The 21849-nt window shown below is 39.3% G+C and overlaps 1 protein-coding gene across 1 annotated transcript; it reads right to left on the reverse strand.

The window, feature by feature from the left end:
• Window positions 1-2970: 2970 nt before the first annotated feature.
• On the reverse strand, window positions 2971-3504 carry LOC138869057 (uncharacterized). Its single transcript, XM_070146647.1, has one exon. The coding sequence runs from the start codon at window positions 3502-3504 to the stop codon at window positions 2971-2973; it is 534 nt and encodes a 177-aa protein (XP_070002748.1).
• Between the last annotated feature and the right edge of the window lie 18345 nt (window positions 3505-21849).

The following is a 21849-nucleotide window of genomic DNA, read 5'->3' on the forward strand; positions in this document are numbered from 1 at the left end:
TATTTCTTGGACGGAGTTCAGCGGTTCTCAAGGTGATAATATTGGTGATAGTTCACAACTAAATGAGCTTCAAGTTTATTTGTCGCAGGGACTTGAATCAGAGAATCCCGACGGCTCCTTTGATGTTTTGGAATGGTGGAAGGACAAACAAAAACACTATCCGGTTCTTTCAAGGATGGCTCGAGATATTTTAAGTGTTAAAGTTTCAACAGTGGCATTAGAGAGCGCTTTCAGTCAAGCGAGACTTCAAATCGGTGATCATAAAGCATCTATGAGGGAGAGGTTGGAAAAATCAGTGCACTTCAGAGATTGGATCCGTTCGGAAAGAAGAAATTTTGGACTTGCAGAATCACAATCGGAGATAGATGAAGCTTATGAAGAAATGCTAGCGGAACTTGCGCAGGATGTTGCTTCGCCCGAAAGCGGTGATGAACAAGCTTATTTTCCGCTACCACCAATGAAAATTCCTCCGGACCTTGAAGGATTTATGAAATTTGTTAGAGATAATACATAGACTAATATGTAACTTGTATTTTGGCACATCTTCCTTAGTTTTTTTCCTTTTAATGGCGGTATTAGTACCTTGTTGTGCTCATTCCATTGGGGGAGGAAGACTAAGAAAGATATTGCCATTTTTTGTTAATGTCGTAATAATAAAAATTATAAGACATTCCCTTGAATATTTCTTTGCAATTTATTTTGTGTTTAAATTTGATATAGTATATATATTATAGATATAAACTATATATATATATATATAATATATATCTACATATATATATATATATATATATAGTTTACAAGAAATTGCCTTAGATAAAAAAAATTCAAAAACAAATAGCCCGGAACACTTAGGCCTGTGGGCCCGACCCATTTAGCCTGGGACCATTTGGGCTTAGTCCCACATTGGGCCGGTTCCACCCATCAAGACCGTTTGGCCTGAGACCGCCAAAGCCCGGGACCATTAGGCCTGGCCCGTTTAGACCATTTAGACCCGGGACCGGCCCAGAATACATCCTTACAGTAAGCACCTATAGTTTTCAGAACCTTTGCAGGAATAAGGAATAATTGAGCCCAATATGCTTGAATTCCAAACAACACATATTTGACTAATTGAATTCTTCCTGCATAGGACAGTTTTATGGTTGTCCATGAGGTAATTCTAGCTATAATCTTCTCTATTAGTGGCTGTCATTGCATTAAAGTGATCTTCTTTGTTGATAGAGGCACTCCCAAGTATTTGAAAGACAGACTCCCATGAACAAACCCCAAATGGTCCAGTACACTATCTTGAACTTCCTTCTTAACTCCTCCAAAATACACACAACTCTTTCCAAGATTAGCTTGCAATCCTAAAGCTTAAGAAAATTGCTTGAAACACTTATAGAGAGTAGTAATAGAAGATAGGTTTCCTTTGGCAAAAAGCAGGTGATCATCTGCAAAACTAAGGTGTGTAATACCTAGTTTTGCACACTTTGGATGAAATTGATATAGCCTATCTTCCTTCAGTTCATTAAGCTGCCTACTTAAATACTCCATAGCTATTGCAAATAGAAAAGGAGATATTGGATCTCCTTGTCTAAGTCCTCTAACTGCATTAAAAGGCTCACTTAGTTCACCATTAACCATCACAATATAGTTGACTGTTTGAACACACTTCATTTTTCAAAGAACAAATTGATCTAGAAACCCAAGCTCAATAAGCATCTGTCTCATAAAAGGCCATTCAACAGAATCATATGCTTTTTGTAAGTCAATTTTTATCATGCATCTAGGAGATATATTCTTCCTTGTATAAGCTTTAACTAGCTCATGAGCAAGATAGATGTTGTCAGCTATTTTCCTCTCTGGGATAAACCCAGCCTGGGCTTCACATATGATATCTAGAACCACTTCTTGCAATCTGGAGGCTAGTATTTTGGCAATCATTTTATATATCACAATACATCATGCTATAGGTCTATTCTCGTTCACTGTACTTGGCTTAGCAGTCTTTGGAACTAGAGTAATAGCTGTACAATTAATTGCCCTATACATTTTTCCAGTTTTGAAGAACTCCTTAATAGCTACAGTAACTTCTTCCTTCACAATAGTCCATACTTTTTTTTGAAAAAGTAAGCATTGTATCCATCTACACCAGGTGACTTGTCATTCTCTATTGAGTATAGTCTATAATAAATCTCTTTTTCTGTCACTTCTGCATATAATCTAACTCTTTGTTGCTGAGTGATGCATGGCCATTTCCTCATAGTGTGCTTGTTAACTGCTGGCAACATATAAGTTGTAGATCCCATCAAGCCTTTGTAGAAATTTACTATCTCTTCTCTGATTTCCTCTGGTTCAACAAGCTTCCTATTAGTGAGAGATATGAGTTCTGTTATCTGCTTCCTTTGAGTCCTCTCTTTGGTCAGTGCTGAAAAGTATTTATTATTGGATTCCCCTAGCTTAATCCATCTTACCTTAGCCTTTTGTTGTAAAGCACTTTCTTCTATCAATGACCATTTCCCTAAAGACTGTATTAACTCTCTTTCTTTTGCAAGCAGTCTGTATTATTCCTTAGATGTATTTGTTCTTGAGTAATCTTTAGATCCTGTCTTGCCTTCTCTATTTTCTGATTAATGGACTTGAACTCCTCATTATTCAGTCTCCTTAATATTGGTCTGAGACTCTTCAACTTCATCCATATGTTCTTCATCTTACTTATGGATTATGTCTGTTGCCAAGCCTTCTCTACTATCTCCAAGAATTCTTTATGCTAAGCCCATATATTGAAAAATTTGAAAGGAACTTTGATGCTACTGTTAGAAGACACTATTGTTAACAACATAGGTGCGTGGTCAGAAATGAAAGGCTCATCATATTGCACTATGATGTCATCATCCATTCATGATTACCAAAGGCCCTATCTAACCTGCTATATATTCTGTCATTATTCAGTTACTTATTTGACCATGTATAATAGTCTCCTCTCTACTGGACTTCTGTTAGTAATAGTTCATGCATGCACTCAGAATATTCTTTAACTTCAGTATAAGTGATTGGATTGCCAAACATCCTATCATCTTGGTACATTACTGCATTAAAATCTCCAGCTACAAGCCATGGTTTGTTCATGCCCACAGCTACATCTTTCAAGTTCTCCCATAATGCTCTCTTGTGCTCCACAGTATTAAAACCATACACTATAGTAAGATAACATCTAATATCTCCTATTTTACTTGTGATTTCACAATGCAATATTTGGGCTTCAGCTCTCACCATTCTAACTTCACACCATTGTGGATCCCAAACCAACCAAATTCTACCATTTACTGCAGTTTGGTAGTTATCATACATCTCCCATTTTGTTACTATTTTGTTGCTGATCTTCTTTGAATTGTGCTCATTTGTTCTTGTTTCTACGAGTCCTGCTAGTTTATTTTTTTTTGTTTTCAAATAATTCCTTAGCTCCTTTTGCTTATACCTCTTATTTATTCCCCTAACATTCCAAATTAACCAATTCATTATATAGTTTTGGATCCCTCCCCCCTCCTAATATCTAGAGGCAGGCCTTGATCTTCACTATGACCTCCATGTATAACTCCAAAATCATCTTTTGTTGGCACAGAACATAGTATGGGACAATTTTGAAGGTTGAATTCTGGACTTGCAATAGCTTTCCCTCTACTCTTTTCTGCTTGCTCTTCTATTCTGCTAGTAGGGGTAGTATTCTTCTCCTTATTTAATTGCTGGCTCTGTTTCTTGTTGTCCTTGATTAGCTCTACTTGCTCTCTAATTGTTAGAGTTGTTTGCACATGACCTTTGTATCTCCATTCTTGTGTGACAACTTTATTATTCCTCTTTCTTTTATGTTGAGCATCTTTTTGATTATCCCCTTTCTCCTTTTCCCTACATTTGTGCCCAACTATTTGACACTCCACATAAATCAGGTTTTCAATCATATGTCACATGTTGTTGGAAATACTTCCCTTTTGGATTAATCACTGTAATTTCATCAGGAAGTGGATGACTAACATTTGTTTCCACCAACATTCTCGTAAAAGATATCCTTGTTTGCTTTATGGTACATTCATCTGTAAACACAAGAGTCCCTAATACACTTGCTATTATACTCAATGATTTACTGCCCCATCAATTCATAGGCAAGTTAGGAAATTTGACCTACAGTGGAATCTCAGTAGGAAATTCTTTGCTGAGATCAAAGTCTGTTTTATGGCTTCAAAATTATGGGTCGATTACTGATGATGTATGGTTTAGCATAATAAACAACATGCATATCAGTTATAGAATTGAATCAGACCACATAATATCCCTCATCATGCAAATACAGTTTTGGTGTATCTATATTCAACCAATTTTGGCTAATATACCTGTTCATAGTGTTGTACCCAGGTGATTCTCTGATGATATAAGCAATTAGAGCATATTTCCACTTTTCTTCTTCTAGTTCTACTTCCTCCGCTTCCAATTGCACCACAGTTTGGCCATTAACAATTTGTGGTGAGATATAGGATAGTGACATGCCATTAGTTGCAGATCTATTCCCTTTGAATAGATTTGTCCATGCACCCCCCAGATTTGCTGCTTCTTCTACTCGCTCAGCTGATTTCTGCACTGGAATCATTGTTTCATTAGTTTTCACTGGAATTACTGTTTTATTGCCTTGCACTGCCTTCACCTCTGTAATTCTCTATGGTATCACCTCTTTATTAGTCTTTATAGATTCTGTCATTCCCATCTTCTTTGGTATCCCTCCAGTAGTTGATGTAGATCCTTTCTCCATAGATCTAATCTCCTCAGCCAGTTGCATAGGGGAAGCCATTGTTGTTGTCTTAGGTGTTCCATCTCCTTGAATTCGAGCTCCAACTGAGATCCCAAAAGCTACTATAAGTATTTTCCTAGGTCGTCCTCGTCCCCGACCTCTCGCTCCTGCCATGGCCACACCGGCGTATGTTTAGCTAACATGCACCGAGAGCACGAGTAAAGGTAGAGAGAGAAAGCAGTAAAAAATATTTTAATTCACATATATTTGTAGCAGTTTTTTTATCTATTATTCAGTTGTTTTTAGTAATTTGTTAATTTATATTTTTTCAGATATTGTTATCGTTAGGCTTACCTAGTCATAAAGACTAGGTGCCATCACAACATTCTACGGAGGTAAATTGAGGTCGTGACACTCAATCACAATGTGTACAGAAATCTCAGCAACAACAAACAAAATTAAATAGCTCAACAAGAAAAATATCTCAACAATTAACAACTTCGCCTCAATGTGATAACTGTTTTTACAACTTCAACCGCAATAACTCAACAAGAATATATTCCATGAAATAACAACTCCAAGTAAGGTAGTTCAACAATTAAAGAAGTAACAAGACAATAAGAGAAGCAATAACTTCAACTAAAGCATATAAGAGCAAAATAACAAGTAAAAGGTAGAACAAGTGCTACAACGTCAAATAAGCATGTATGAGTAGACCAACAAATGTAAAAAAAATATATTAACAATGAAAGATATGACATGTTATAACAATTCAATTAAATACATGGAAAGAGTCTAAAAGCCTAAACCGGTCAAATACCACATATAGCCTGTGTAACCACTCGTCACCTTGCGTACACGACTTTCACATAATATAAATAGCACAATCAACCCAAATCCTAAGGGGGTAGTTCCCCCCTACCCCAAAGTAAGGCAAGATACTTACCTCAAACAAGATAAATCAACACATTATTAAGCCTTTCCCGCGAATATCCAACTTTGGATGGCTCGAATCTAACCAAAATAACTTAATACCATAAATACAAACCATAAGAAACTATTCCAGATAATAAAGTTGCAAGTTTTAAAGAAATTCAAAAGGTCAACCCAAAAAGTCAACCCCGGGTTTGCACCTCGGAACCAAACAAAATTTGCAAAATCTGAACACTCATTACGATACAAGTTCAACCATACTAAAATTATCCAATTCCAACCTCAAATCGTCCTTCAAATCCTCAATTTATAATTTAGGAAGTTTTCACAAAAATATCCAATTCTTGCAACTCAAAACACTAATTAAATGACAGAAATAATGATGGATTCATGAATAATAAGCAAATCCAAGTCAAAAATACTTACCCCGATCCAATCCTTGAAAATCCCCTCCAAAATCGCCCAAAATCAAGCTCTCTAACTCAAAGTGTGGAAAATGAAATAAACTCTCAACTCTAACCCTTTTCTGCCCAGTTATTCCGCTTCTGCGGACACCTAGGGTCGCTTCTGCGACTCCGCACCTGCGGAAAAATCCATTGCAGGTGCGGCCTCAACTACACTCAGGGATTTCCGCTCCTGCGGACAAAGCAAGACTCCCCATGCTCTTAACCTTCCTACTTAAGACATCGGCCACCATATAAGCCTTTCCCGGATGATAAAGAATGGTAATATCTATGGATGGGGTTAAGGAATAGCAGAAGCCAGCTCCAATAGCTACTTCTGGAGCTGCTAAACATAATGCTGCACTAGTTGATAAAGCTGAACAACAAGCAACTCTTACAGCTACTGCTGTGAAACAAACTGATGCGACAAAAATAACTGATAGGACTAATAGAGATGTAATTTATGAGGGAAAGGCTAATGAAGATGTGAGGGCGTTTACTTCAGGAGAAAAGGATGGTCATGAGGCTAAACATATGAACTCACCAGATGGAGGTGCAAAGCAGAACTCTGCAGTTGATACGAATGCCCAGTTTTCAGGGAATCGAAATGCTGGTCAAAAGGGTATGATTTTGAAAATTAGAACTGCGGATATTTCTAATGATGGTAGGAGTAATAATACGAGCAAAAAAATGAAGGTTGGAACATGGTAACATTTAGAAAATCACCTACAAGGCAGGTGGACTCACAGAAACAACAAAAAACAGATGTTGGTCGAAATGCATCTAGCAGTGTTTCCAACACAAACGCCTTCGGGATTCTTGTATCAGATGAAGATGGTGAACCTGCTATAGCATTTCCAAATAAGTATATGATGTCCAAGCAAATAGTCACACTCGCCAGCACTGGAAAAAATGCACAGCACAGTGAGAATTTGCCTATACATTGGGTTTTCGATAGCAGGTTGGGGAGGAACATCAAGGCAAATTTAAGGGGGATGGCAATCAAATCTAAGCTATGGACAGATCAACGCGAGTATGATGATGAGGAACTCTATGGTGATGCGTATATTGGGAATTCGAGTGAAGAGGATGATCAAGAGAGTGAAGACGAAGGTGTGCTATCAGCAGGCTCACCATCAGTTCTTAAATTTGGCAGCTCCATGAAGGCAAATTCCAGCAACAAACTCAATGCAAAAGCACAAGTATTTGTGCCAAAAACTGGAAAGCAAAAAATTGCAGCTAGCACAACAAGTACTTCTCTGATGCAAAATACAGCAACAATTAGGCCTGGGCAGCTGCAGAATGTGCTGGAACAAAATGCAGCAACATCATTTTTCGAACAGCAGCAGCAGCATTTGAATACAATATCTGACCAGCAATTGAAGGCAAGCAATCATGGAGCAAAGACGATCGGGCAGCAGCAATTTGCAAATAACTCTGGAGTAATTTCGACTAGGAAGCACCAGATTTTAACAACCACTTCAACTGTTATTTGTGGGGCTGAATCATAACCAACACTAGAAGCTGGGCAGCAACAAATGGTCACAACCACTCCAGCTATTTCAGCAGAATAAAGAAGACTCTTGGATGCAATGGTAAGTGCAAATCATGTGAATTCTATATATAATAATGCTGGCAGCACTGGGCGTGCAAGTAGAAGCAGGAACAAATTGCAAACTGTAGAACAACCACGACACAAGGCAACATTGGTTAATCCACAGGAGGGAAACACTATGGTGCCACAAGGTTTTGATCAAGACATACCAAATCCGGTGATTGTGGGCAGAGATACATATGAAGAAGGTGAGGAAGATGATATTCTAAATCAATGTCGGGCAGAGGCAGCAAGAAAAGGGGATTTATCACCAATGCATAGTGGAAAAAGTAAGAAGTCTCGTACAAGGGATAAAAGTTGGGACGGCAAGGTGAATGAAGATGCAAACGTAAGGCGACTTCCAATGAGAGTTGCCAAACAAAAACAGGCCATCCAAAATACATCTACAAAGTCCAACCGTTCAAAAAATAAATGATGAATCTCGAACACATTTTGAATAGGGTTGATGAACAAGACAAAGAGGTACAACTTGAAGAAGTTACAGGATTGAAAAAGAAGGGACAAGATTTTAATTACTACTACATTATATTTTATCATTTTATTAGTATAATCATTTGTAATATCATCATACAGTATGTTATAAACTCTGTGATGATCATAGAATATTTGGTACTTTCAACTTCTTATTTTTTACATGCATGCTAGTAGGTGAGGCTTTTTACGCCTCAATAGGATTAGTAAGGTAAGGTTTAGCCAGGTTTGTGTTGCCTTGGTCCTATGCCTTTGGAAAAATATCCACACGGCTATGAGATTATATGCCCTCATGAGACTGTGCCGGCAGCTACACCATGAATCCTCTACATGAGGCTGCCATTATAAGGCAATGTGAGGCGCAGAGGAGTGATTATATAGCCAAGGCATATGGGTAACAATACCGGTGCTATTGTCCCCCTTATTTATACTTTTCCTAATTGTTGTATTTTTACTTTCTTTTATTGATAAAAAACTAGCCTTAGGTGTTTGCCTAGCGGATTGCCAAAAAAAAACCATCCACTAAGCCTTCAAATGTGAAATCACTCTACTAGGAACAAGATCCGGGGAGCCAATCCATTCCAACCTCAGCACCCCCAACATCGTCAATGTCACAGTCTTAGCGTGATAATCAAGGATAGCATTATATGGCGATAGCCAATCCATTCACAAAATCACGTCAAAATCAACCATGCTAAGCAGTAAAAGAACAACTCTGGTCTCATAACCCCCAATAGTCACCAGACATGATCGATATACGCAGTCCACAACAATAGAATATCCCACCGACATAGATACATAAACATGCTTAACTAAGGAATCATGAGGCATACCCAAATAATGAGTAAATTATGATGACATATGTGAATAAATGGAAGCGGGGTAAAATAATACTGAAGCATCCCTATGGCACATTGAAACAATACGTGTGATCACAGTATCGGAAGCAATTGTCTCTAGCCTGGTGGGGAAAGCATAGCATCGATCCTGACTACCATGTGATAGACCCCTCCCCCCTCTAGGGCGACCTCGACCCGTATGACCTCCACCCCGAGCTGTCTAAGCGAGTGGTGTAGTAACTGGTGCAAGAGTCATAACCTAACCTCTCTATTGCACGAGACCTCCAATAAAACGAGGGCAAAACCTCCTTACATGCCCAACTCCCACACTCGTTGCAACCTCAACCTAGGGATGACTATAGGGCCTAAACTGGACCCCGAGAACCAGAATACCCATTGGAGGTGTTGACGAACCATGAATAGATGGAGCACAGTATGAGCTTTGAGCTGGGAGTGCACTGAAAGACGATTGAACCGGATGAGTGTTGTATGAGCAGTGGCTAGCTGAATAACCATGAGGAACCTCGAGCCATCTGACCGGGGCCTAAAAGGATGACCCTTCCTGGGATGTAATTGGCCTCCTAATGAGGTACCATTAAAACCACCTGGACCACGGAACCTCTTGCCCTCCTGCTCAAGCCTGGGAACCTTCTCTAAGCGCCTAGCAATCTTGACCACCTAGTCAAACATAGCATCTATCTCAGCCTCTCAAGCCAAACTAACCTCTTGGTCCTCTCTCTCTCTCTCTCTTAGTGGGAAACAACCATACTGCATGATGAGCCAAATTCGCTAATCTCATCTCATACTAAGTCATAGTTATATCTCCCTAGCGTAACTACTCAAAATCTCTACGTAGCTCCTCTCTACGAGTTTGGGGAACAAACTTCTCTAAGAAGAGAACTGAGAACTCATGCCATGTTAGTGGTGATGCGTCAGCGGGCCTGCTCAACTCATACCTGCTCAACTCATAAGCCTGCCACCATCTGTAGGTTGCCCCTATCAGCTAAAAAGTAGTAAATGCAATCCCACTGGTATCTAAGATACCCGCTGTGCGAAGAATCCGTTGACAACTATCTAGAAAATCTTAAGCATTCGCTGACTCCTCTCCGCTGAACTCTGGCGGTCTAAGCCTCCCAAATCGACCCAACCTCTTATGCTCCTTATCTGTCATAGGTAGACCAACCTCGGCTCAAGCAGTAACAACCAGCTAAAATTGTAACACCCATGGTATGTTATGACCTAGAGCTAGCTGCTCTGGAGTATAGTAAGCAAGAGTATGGGCACCTCACCCAACCTGTGAGGTAGCTGGTGCAACTGAGATCGAAACCGCCTAAGCCAAGCTCGTGCACACAATCAAAATCTAAGCCAATGCCTCATGAAGACTAGGAATAACAATAGGTACTGTCGGTGTTAGAGTTGGTCCAACCGGCTCAACAATATTCGGAACTTGCTCCTCAGTCAGAGTAGCTAGTGGCTCCATAGGTGCTACCCTAGTAGTAGTGCGAGCCCCACCTTGGCCTCTACTACGGCTCTGGCCTCTCGCGACCCTAATTGGTGGAACTGGTGGCCGTCTTCCTGAACCGATTGCACGTGTCCTTACCATCTGTGAGAGAATAGAAGAGTTAAGGTTCAAACTTCGAAAATAACAAATTAGCATGATAAGAATACAAGAAAGTGAAGTTTCCTAATAGTCTGGCATCCTCTCAAAGATAAGTACAGACATCTCCATACTGATCCGCAAGACTTTACTGAACTTGCTCATGACTCGTGAGACCTAAGCAGGATAGGACTTTAATAACAACTTGTCATGACCCAACTCCCATCGGAGTCGCAACGATGTCTAAAACTACTTGCTAGGCAAGCCAACAGTCACACAATAATAACAAATTTGAATACAATATGGTTTAATAAACTCAACAACAGAAATATCATCAATGTATGATGAAAACAATAATAATACTACTACAATCATCCCGAAGATCTTGTGTCAACGAGTATATGAGCACTACTAAATAACAAAATACAAACCTAATTCCTCAATACAATTGTCTAGACAATAGAGCAGTAACAAAGGAAATTAATGAAAGAGAACTTTAAGGTCTTGGGACGTAATAACATCTACCTCGTCATCTCACATACTAGTACTAACAGAACTCTAGCAATCACCACGTCTGGAGGTACCTGGATCTGCACTTGAAGTGTAGAGTGTAATATGAGTACAACCGACCCCATGTACTCCATAAGTAACAAACCTAACCGTAGGCTAAAAGTAGTGAAAAGCTCATATGAAACAGTCAGAAACCAATATCAATAACAACGCAGGATATAATGATGACAGTAACAGTAAATAGCTCGAAAGAATTATCATATTCTGCTCGTTCATATTACAGGAATTTATACATGCTTCTAAGTATAACAGTTACAACCCAACACGGATAAGAACATTTCTTTTGCTAGCTAGCATGAAGAAAATACATATTTATGACTACAAGTCAAATATACATGTCAAGTTATTGAGTTCATAGTGATATCTCCAAGTACTCCCACTCTCAGCATGCTCAAGGTGCCTAACTCAAATGCCCACTTCACCCCATACACACAATCACTCGGCATTGTATGGGTGCCAGATCAATGCCCCTCACCAAAGCACGTGTATATAACATTGTGCCTGCGCTTACTACTAACATGTCAGACTACGGAGGGGCGGATCCTGCCCAGTGCTAATCAAAAGCCAATATGGCTTGTTGCGGCGTGCAATCCAATCCAAATAACAATAAAACCAATATGTCCTGTTGCGGCGTGCAACCCGATCTAAACAACACTTTTAACACAGCTCTAAGGCTCACCTCATTCACCAACCTCTCAAGTCTAAAGGGCTCACAATCTCATATTACTCATCCCAAACGGTATCACGTATGGAAAACAACAACAGCACGATGTAACAATGAAATAAAGTACAATGACTGAGATATGGTATGGAAATGAAGAATCATGACTTGGTGTATAACTACAGTTAAGACAGATAGCTCAAAACAACAGAAATAAACCCATTATATCTCAACCAATTGATCATATAGCCTAAACATGATTTCTAACATGAACCATAGCTCAAATAATCAAACAAGTAGAGAAAACACGGATATAACAAGGCGTGATAAACAAACCCGATAATAGTCCGAAGTCCAGTCGGATCATGAATGCTCTGGTGCACACACACACACCCGTCACTTGGCTTGTACGCCCCCTACACATCACAAATAACATAGTTCCCAAGGATAATTACTCTTAAATCCAAGTTTAGATATGTTACTTATCTCAAAATGCGCAAATCAACACTCCAAAAAGCCCTTGCTATGCAAATCGTCCTCCGAGCGACTCGAATCTAGCCAAAGCAACTTAATATTATCAATAAGAGCTATAGGAAACAATCCCACACAATAAAGCTAAGGTATTTAATCAAAATCGAAAAGTCAACCTTGGGATCGTACCTAGGGATTCGACAAAACTCATAAATTTCGAACATCCATTCGATTACGAGTCCATCTATACTAATTTCATCTACAAATCGACCCTCAAATTATCAAATCTCAATCTCTAATAACATAGTATAAAATCCCCAAATTTCACCCTAAATTCACATAAACTAGGTGTAATAATCAATGGGTAATCAATATCTATCATCAAGATTGGATAATCTTTACTTACCTCTTCAATTACAACAAAAAGCCTCCCAAAAATCGCCTCCGACAAGAAAAATGACCAATCCTCGTTTAAATGTTCAGCCGAGCAATCCCGCATCTGCAACTCACCCAGTCGCACCTACGATGCAGCGCCTGCGGACAAATACATCGTAGGTGCGGAAATTCATTAATTCCCCGACCATGCACACCTGTGGTTCTACCTCCGCACCTGCGGGACTGCTTCTGTGATCTACCTTCCACATTTGCGGACTCCCAAGCCTCTATCCATATCCATTTCTGTGTTCACTCGACCGCACCTGTAGGCTTGTAGATGCGGAAATACCCTCACACCCGCACTCATCTCCAACTCTAGCCAAGCCCCCTTCTACGATCACCAGGTCGCTTATGCAGCCTCGCACCTGCGACCAATCCCTTGCAGGTGCGATTGAATGTGAACTCCAAAACTTCAACAATTGCAACCTAAACCAAAACAAGCCGAAACCAATATGAAACACACCCAAGGCCTCCGGGACCCCATACCATACCAATAAGTCTGAAATACAATACAAACCTACTAGAAACCTCAAATCACATGAAACAACAAAATAACACGAACTGCCACTCGAATTCAAGCCTAATGAAACTAATGAACTTCCAACTTCTAAAACTCATGCTGAATTACGTCAAACCAACCCGGAATGACCTCAAATTTTTCGCACAAGTCTCAAATGACACAATGATCCTATTCCAACCCTCAAAACTAAAATTTGAACCCGATATTCACAAATTCAACTCTCGGACAAGTTTCTTAACCTTTCAAACCTCCAACCTTTGCCAAAACGATTCAAATCAACCTACGAACCACCAAATAAACATCCGAACATAGGCCTAAGTCCAGAATCACCCTACAAAGCTATTGGTATTATTAAAACAATATTCCGCAGTTGTCTATACGAAAGTCAAACTCTGGCAACTCCTTCAACTTAAGCTTCTAACCTTGGAACTAAGTGTCCCAATTCACTCCGAAACTTCCCCAAAACCAATCTAACCACCTCGACAAGTCATAGAGTCACAAATGAACATAAAAGAGGCAATAAATAGGGGAACGAGGCTACAATACATAAAACGACTAGTTAGGTTGTTATATTCTCTCCTTCTTAAATAAATGTTCATCCTCGAACGGATCTAGAATCATACTTGGAGTCTCAAAAAGGTGAGGATGTCTGCTCTGCATCTCCTACTCGGTCTCCCAAGTAGCCTCCCCGACTGGCTGACCACTCCAATGCACCTTCACCGAAGCTATATTGTTTGACCGCAACTTCCGAACCTACCAGTCCAAAATGACCAACGACTCCACATCATAAGTCAAATCATCGTCTAGTTGCACCGTGCTGAAGTCCAAAACATGTGAAAGACTACCATAATACTTCCAGAGCATCGAAACATGGAAATACTAGGTGAACACCTGATAGACTAGGTGGCAAGGCAAGTATAGGCCACCTCTCTAACCCACTCAAGCACCTCAAAAGGACCAATATACCTGGATCTAAACTTCTCCTTCTTCCCGAATCTTATCACACCCTTCATGTGAGAAAATCTTAGCAGAACCTTCTCACCCACCATATATGCAATATCTCGAGCCTTTCTATAGACATAACTCTTCTGCCTAGACTATGTTGTACAAAGTCGCTCCTGGATCAACTTTACTTTCTCTAAAGCATTGCGGACTAAATCAGTTCCCAACAACCTAGCATCCCTAGGCTCAAACCAACCGACCGGAGAACGATATCTCCTCCTATGTAAGGCCTCATAAGGAGCCATCTGGATACTCGACTGGAAGTTGTTGTAGGCGAACTCTGCTAACGGAATAAATTGATCCCATGAACCTCCGAAGTCAATGACACAAGCACGTAACATGTCCTCTAAGATCTGAATAGTGCGTTCAAACGCTCATTCGTCTGGGATGAAATGATATACTTAGCTCTACCTATGTGCCCAACCCTTGCTGCACCGCTCTCCAAAACTACGATGTGAACTAAGTGCCTTGATCCGAGATAATAGACATGGGTATACCATGAAGGCGGACAATATCACGAATATAAATTCGAGCCACCTACTAGAATAAATTGTGCCGACTTGGTCAGCATGTGCACAATAACCCATACTGCGCCATATTTCTCCAAGGTCCGTGGAAGTCCAACTACAAAATCCATCGTGATACGCTCCCACTTCCACTCCAGAATGTCAAGCCTCTGTAGCAAACCACCGAGTCTCTAATGTTTGTACTTCACTTGCTGACAATTCAAACACCAAGCAACATACTCAATAATATCTTTCTTCATCCTTTGCCACCAGTAGTGTTGCCTCAAATACTGATACATCTTTGCAGTACCTGAATGAATAGGATACTGCAAATTATGGGCCTCCTCAAGTATCAACTCTCGCAACCCAACCATATTTGGAACACAGATCCGACCCTGCATCCTCAATACCCCCATCATCTCCAATAGCAACCTCCTTAGCATTACTGTATTGCAGCGTGTCCTTCAAAATAAGTAAGTGGGGATCATCATACTGACATGCCTTGATGAGCTCAAATAGAGAAGGCCATGAAACCATGCAAGCAAGAACCTAACTAGGCTCCAAAATATCCAACCTCACAAATCGATTTGCCAGAGTGTGAACATCCAATGCTAACGGTCGCTCCCCAGCTGGAATATAAGCAAGACTTCACATGCTCTTAGTCTTCCTATTCAAGGCATCGACCACCACATTGGCCTTTCCCGGATGATAAATAATGGTAATATCATAGTCCTTTGTCAAAAATCAAAAATTCAAATGGGGCTCGCCTCCCGGAACCCCACAAAAGTCACAAATTTTGAATACCTATTCGAATACGAATCTAAACATATAAGTTTTATCCAAATCCGACTCCGAATCAGGGATTAAATGCCCATTTTTATTTTAGAAAAGTTTGCCAAAATCCCTAATTTTTTCATTCAGATTCATCATTTATATGCTAAAATTAAGGATGGAATTATGATTAATAACCAAATCTGAATCAAGAATACTTACCCCAATCAAAATTGTTAAAATCCCCTCCAAAATCGTTCAAATCCGAGCTCTCAATCTCAAAATATGATAGAATAACCCAAACACTCAAAATATATTATTTAATATATTTGTCAAGTGGTTCCCTTTGCGATCGCGAAGCACAAGTCACAGATGTTGTCAAAAGATACTACGTGAATGCGGCAACACGCATGTGATAGCATTCCACAAGACCTCAGGCCTACATGAATGTTGTACTCCTCCGCAAATGCGAAAGCTAAGCCACCTGCCTTCCCCCATCCGGACATAGACCAATGCGATCACGAAAACCAATCACGAACGCGAAGCTTCAGCCCCCACCAGTCTGTGATCGCTGCCAATGCAATGCGAATGTGAAGAACAAAAGATACCCTCCACATAAACATTTACGCGATCGCGATGAACATCAGAACACCAGAAAATCAGCAACTCCAAACATGAGTGAAATGGTCCGAAACTCATTTGAAACACACCCGAGGCCCCCAAGACCTCGTCTAATCACACCAACCAATCCCAAAACATATCACGGACTTGCTCTAGGCCTCTTATCACATAAAATAATATTAAAACCATGAATCACACCTCAATTCAAGCTTAAAGAATTATTCTAGATTTCTGAATTCCAAACTTATACTGAACATGCCTAAACAACTCGGAATAACCTCAAATTTTATACACAAGTCATAATAGCATACGAACCTAATCCAAGGCTCGAAATTCTAAACGAGCATCAATAACTATAAAGTTAACTATGGGTCATACCTATCAACTCTCCAACTTCCACTTTCGGCAATTCGCCTCAAAATCATCTAGGAACACCGGAAGTCAAATCCGGATATACACCAAAGTCTAAAATCACCATCCGGACCTAACGAAACTATCAAAACTCTAATCGAAGGTCAAATACACAAAAGTCAAACTCGTTCATTCAACTTAAGTTTCCAAACTAGGAACTAAGTGTTTCAAATCACTCTGAAAACTTTTTGGAACTAAACCAACCATGAACACTAGTCGTAATTCATCATATGAAGTTATTCAATACCTCAAACCACCGAATGAAATACCAATACTCGAAACGATCAGTCGGGCCGTTACAATTTACGGTTGGATTTTAAAAGCTCCTTAGGGTATTTTGTTAGTTGTACCAAAGTTGCACAAGTTTTAACATAGTTAAAGGACTATAAGTTCTCAACATAATACATAGAGGATGAAGTTAAACTAATCCTTACACTTAAGGGGCAATTTTGGTTAAAACTCTTCTTTTTGGTACACACTAGAAGTGAAAAAAGACACATAAATTGGGATAGAGAAGGTATAACTTTAAAATCAATTAAGATTTTATCTTATATAAATCACTACTATGGTAATATAACTATAATTCTTTCCCAAAAAATATAGTTAGCCAAAGCATATAAACTTTGTATCAAAAATCATAATAAATTTATGGGTGCAATATTCTCCTAATTGCCTTTACATTAACTAACAAAGATAACCAATAAAATTTATTTTTTGATTTCATGATAAAGAAAATACTATAAATACGGGAGATTATTACCTATTTGACTAAATAGGATCAACTTTTATCGTTTTCAAGAACTTACACATTTTTCATAATTTTTAATTTTATAACTCAACTATATTTATTTATAATATTTATAACTTTTTATACTCATTAATATGGGTACACGGCAGCGTGCGTATCCAAAAAGCTAGTTTTAAAATAATAAGGCCATTATTTGTATTGGACAGTTTTAAAAATTTCAAAGGGTGGCCAGTTTGCACTTTGATATTTATGCTATATTCAGTTAAATATCAAGTTATATTTTTATTTTAAAAAATCGAGCCATAAATTTATTCCACGTCAGTTCTATTTCAACTCGTGCCAATCCATAGTTGAATCGCGAATCGAAGTGCTATTGATTTTTTTATAGCTCTTTTGGGTTCTCTAAACACATCAACTTTCTATTTCAACTCCTTCATAAGTTCTTTAATAAGTGAGTCTAACTTTCATTTTTCTTATTTTTCTTTTGGGAATTTATTACTTGTGCATATTGTTCACTTACTTAGCCTTTCCAACATCAAAGTTCAGTAGCCTATGTCTGAAATTTGTCTTTGAAATATCTAAAATTTGCTTGCATAAGTAATATACCAAACTTCACACAAAATTTATATGTCATGACCCAAAATCATTTAAAGATTGTGATGGCGCCTAACACCGTTGTCACGCAAGCAACAATAAATGATTATCTTAATTACTCATTTTAATATTTGAAATTGTAATTTTCTTTAATTACATAGTACAAAATGGAATTTACAAAGTGAATAAAAATATTTTAGCAACTACATTAATGAATAACCCGTAAGCACCCTCAAAACCCGGTATCACAAGTGTATTGCATCAACTAGGAAGTAAAATAAAATACAGCATCTGTCCGGGATACAAATTAGATAAGAAAAATATAAATAAATTTGTGGGAGACTATGCTGGCTGCGATAACATGAAATGCAGCTCACGGTAAGTCCTCGCATCTTTCGCGCCTCCGCATCCAAAGGAGCACCAGACATAAATGCACCTACACAAAAATGTGCAGCAAGTGTAGTATGAGTACGTAAATCAACATGTACCCATTAAGTATCTAGCCTAACCCTGGAGGAGTAGTGACGAGGGGTCGATATCGACACCTACTAGTGGTCCAATAATATCAGGTACAGTAAAGAGGTAAGCAAATATGAGGCAGGGTAAACAAACAAAATAAACAAGTATAAATACATGGTACAATTTTCCTCGACACAATAAGGTCAAGCTCTCATTTAGCAAATTCCTCCTCAACTGGAACATATATATATATATATATATATATTAAATGGGCCTCTATCAAATAGGCCGCTATAACTCAAATTAGGAAAAACTCACATATACATTGACTTTTTACCAAATATTACGCACGATCCCATGAGGATATTTTATAGAAATGTCGAGGCATATGGTCCGACCCTATAATAATCTGTGCACTGCTGAGGGTCGAACGACACGAGCCATAGATGCATCTATTAAATTGCCGAAGCAAATGGCCCGCTCCCACGAGAGTGTGGTACATAATTCTACCGAGGTGAATAGCCCGATCCCATTAGAATAAGAAGCTTAAATGGGTCCTTGACCCCTACTCACGAATAAACATGTGAGCTATAAATATTTTTAGGAAAACCTTTCAATGAAAACGCATGGCGCATGAGAAATTCATAAGAGAAACACCATTATTCCGTGGCAAATCATAAATCTTGTGAAATCGCTACAATAGCAAGTCTATCACTCTACGCATGTCTAGTCTCAAGTCGTAGCGCGAAATAAAAGAGTTAAAAGAGCAAAGATAATCCCTATAGTACAAACATATCGTGGAGTGAACCTAAGTCTACCCAGACAATAACATGAATCTAACTACGTACAGACTCTCGTTACCTCGTGCGTACGTAGCCCCCGCAACAAGTTGCAAATATTAAATATATCACATAGGGGTAGTTTTCCCCTCACAGAGTTAGATAGGAGACTTACCTAACTCCGAAGTTCCATAACTGGCTCCAACGCCGCTCTAACACCTCAAACCGGTGCCCGTCGCTCCAAAACTAGTCAAATAATGTGCATACCAATAAAAATATACTCTAATACTCATAATAAATTGATTTAAACAATTTTCCAACTCCGCTCGAAAAGTCGATAAAGTCACCCTCGGGCCCACGGCCTGGGTTCCGAAATTTTTTGAAGATAAGCATTATCCATAATATTACTAATTCAAATATTTAATTTATCTCCAATTCCATGCCCAAATTCATGGTCAAAATCCAAGAATACAGATTTCTAGGTGTTTCTTCAAAACCCAATATTTTTTACAAATTTCCATGTTTAAATCCATATATAAACCAAGTATTTAACTTATAATAGGTGGGATTAACTTACCTCCAAAATCGCCCAAGAATGAAGAGAAATGGCAAAAATAGTTGTGCCCCATTCTTTTAAGCATTTTGCCCAGCGACTCCCGCACTCGCGAACTCCTTGGCCGTTTCTGTGCATCTGCTTCCACGAAACTTCTTCTGCACCTGCGGCCTTGCCGCTTCTGCGGCCACTACCTTCGAACCTGCATTGTCGCGGGTGCGCAAACTTTTTCCTCTTCTGCGGGTCCTTGGCAGCCTTGGCCCGCCCGCTTCTGCGAGCCATATCCCGCACCTACGGACTCGCACCTGTGTCTGGCCAAGTGCAGGAGCGGTCGCACCAGAAGCTGAAACTTCAACATTTTCTTTAAGTCCAAATTCGATCCGTTAACCTTCTGGAATCCACCCGAGGCCCTCGGGACCTTAACTAATTATATCAACGCGTCCCAAAAAACATTACGAACTTAGCCGGGCCTTCAAATCATATCAAACAACGTAAAACCATGAATCTCATCCCAAGTCAAGCTTAATGAACTTTAGAACTTCAAACTTCTACATTCGAACCGAAACCTACCAAATCACGTCCGATTGACCTCAAATTCTGCACACAAGTCACATTTGGCATTATAGACCTACTCCGACTTCCCGAATCGAAATCCGACTCTGATATCAAAAAGTCCACTCCTTGTCAAACTTCCATAAACCTCTAACTTCCAACTTTCGCCAAATGACCCCAAAATGACTTACGGACCTCCAAATCCACATCGGGACGCATACCATACGGAGCTATTCCCAGGCTCGGAATTCTAAACGAACATCGATAACATTAAAATACACTTCAACCCAAATTTATGTAATCCTTCCAAAATGCCAACTTCCACAATAAGCGCCGAAACGCTCTCGGGTCATCCAAAACTCGATCCAGGCATATGCCCAAGTCCAAAATCATCATACGAACCTATTGAAACTTTCAAATCCCAATTCCGAGGTCGTTTACTCAAAAACAAACATTAGTTAGTTCTTCCAGCCTAAAGCTTCCAAAATTAAAAATTTCCATCCGAATCAACTCTAAACTTCCCGAAACCCAATTTCGACATTACGTACAAGTCATAATACCTGAAGTGAAGCCTCTCAAGGCCTCAAACCGCTGAACAATGCGCTAGAGCTCCAAACGACCAGTCGGGTCGTTACATTCTCTCCCACTTAAACATACGTTCGTCTTCGAACGTGCTAAGAACTGCTCCAGAGTTGTCCAAAATCATTGTTTAACACCTTGTGCACCTACCCGTGCCACCACAACCCAGTTGAGCACATTAGCTCAAGCCAGACTGAAGATCCTTCCTGCTACCTTAGCTGACAAGCTTTAGAACCAAATTCCAACATCCGAAATTCTTCACGATACCAGATTTTAACATACGAGTACCGTATCAATCACCACACACTGAAACCAACGTGACCATGCTCCTCCACTGAAAGCACACCATGCACCACATAACTCATTTTCCCAAGGCAATCTCCCCTAAGCACAACAACTGAATTTCCACTGACCAATAACCCATAGTATACCACATAATAAATATAGGCCTTGTTTCAACTCTCGCAATATTGCTACGACATAAGGGATGTATAGAAACTCATAACCACCTGTCGAATCACAATTATGGAGTCTCTACTTTTGACAAGAACCATCACCTCATTCTGAACTGAATGACAATATGTGCTCTTTAATATGCCTCACATAAATCCGATCGCATTGATCCCAGGTCCAATAATCTAGTGTCACCCAGTACAAGATGCTTGGCAATGAGCTACCTCAAACATTGATTAAGATCTCATATGATGCCACAATGCGCCATCAAGCTACAAACTCGAAGGTGATACATAAGGAAAACGAACTCTGGAAAGAACTACTCAACCCACTGTAAGCACGTGATTTTTGCCCAATATGAGAATTACTCCCAAAAATTCAAAAATAAAATAATTTTCCTTGGTGTGCAATTTTGTGATATTTTGTGATATTTTGAATAATTATTTGTATTTGTCTGTGCATGTTTATTTGCTAAATTAATAAAAAATACAAAAATATGTCGCA

The sequence above is a fragment of the Nicotiana sylvestris genome, chromosome 5 (genome assembly GCF_000393655.2).
Source record: "Nicotiana sylvestris chromosome 5, ASM39365v2, whole genome shotgun sequence".
NCBI classification, from domain to species: domain Eukaryota; kingdom Viridiplantae; phylum Streptophyta; class Magnoliopsida; order Solanales; family Solanaceae; genus Nicotiana; species Nicotiana sylvestris.

Coding starts and splice junctions, on each gene's coding strand:
- LOC138869057 (XM_070146647.1), bottom strand. CDS start 3,504: ATGAATTGGTTAATTTGGAATGTTAGGGGAATAAATAAGAGGTATAAG.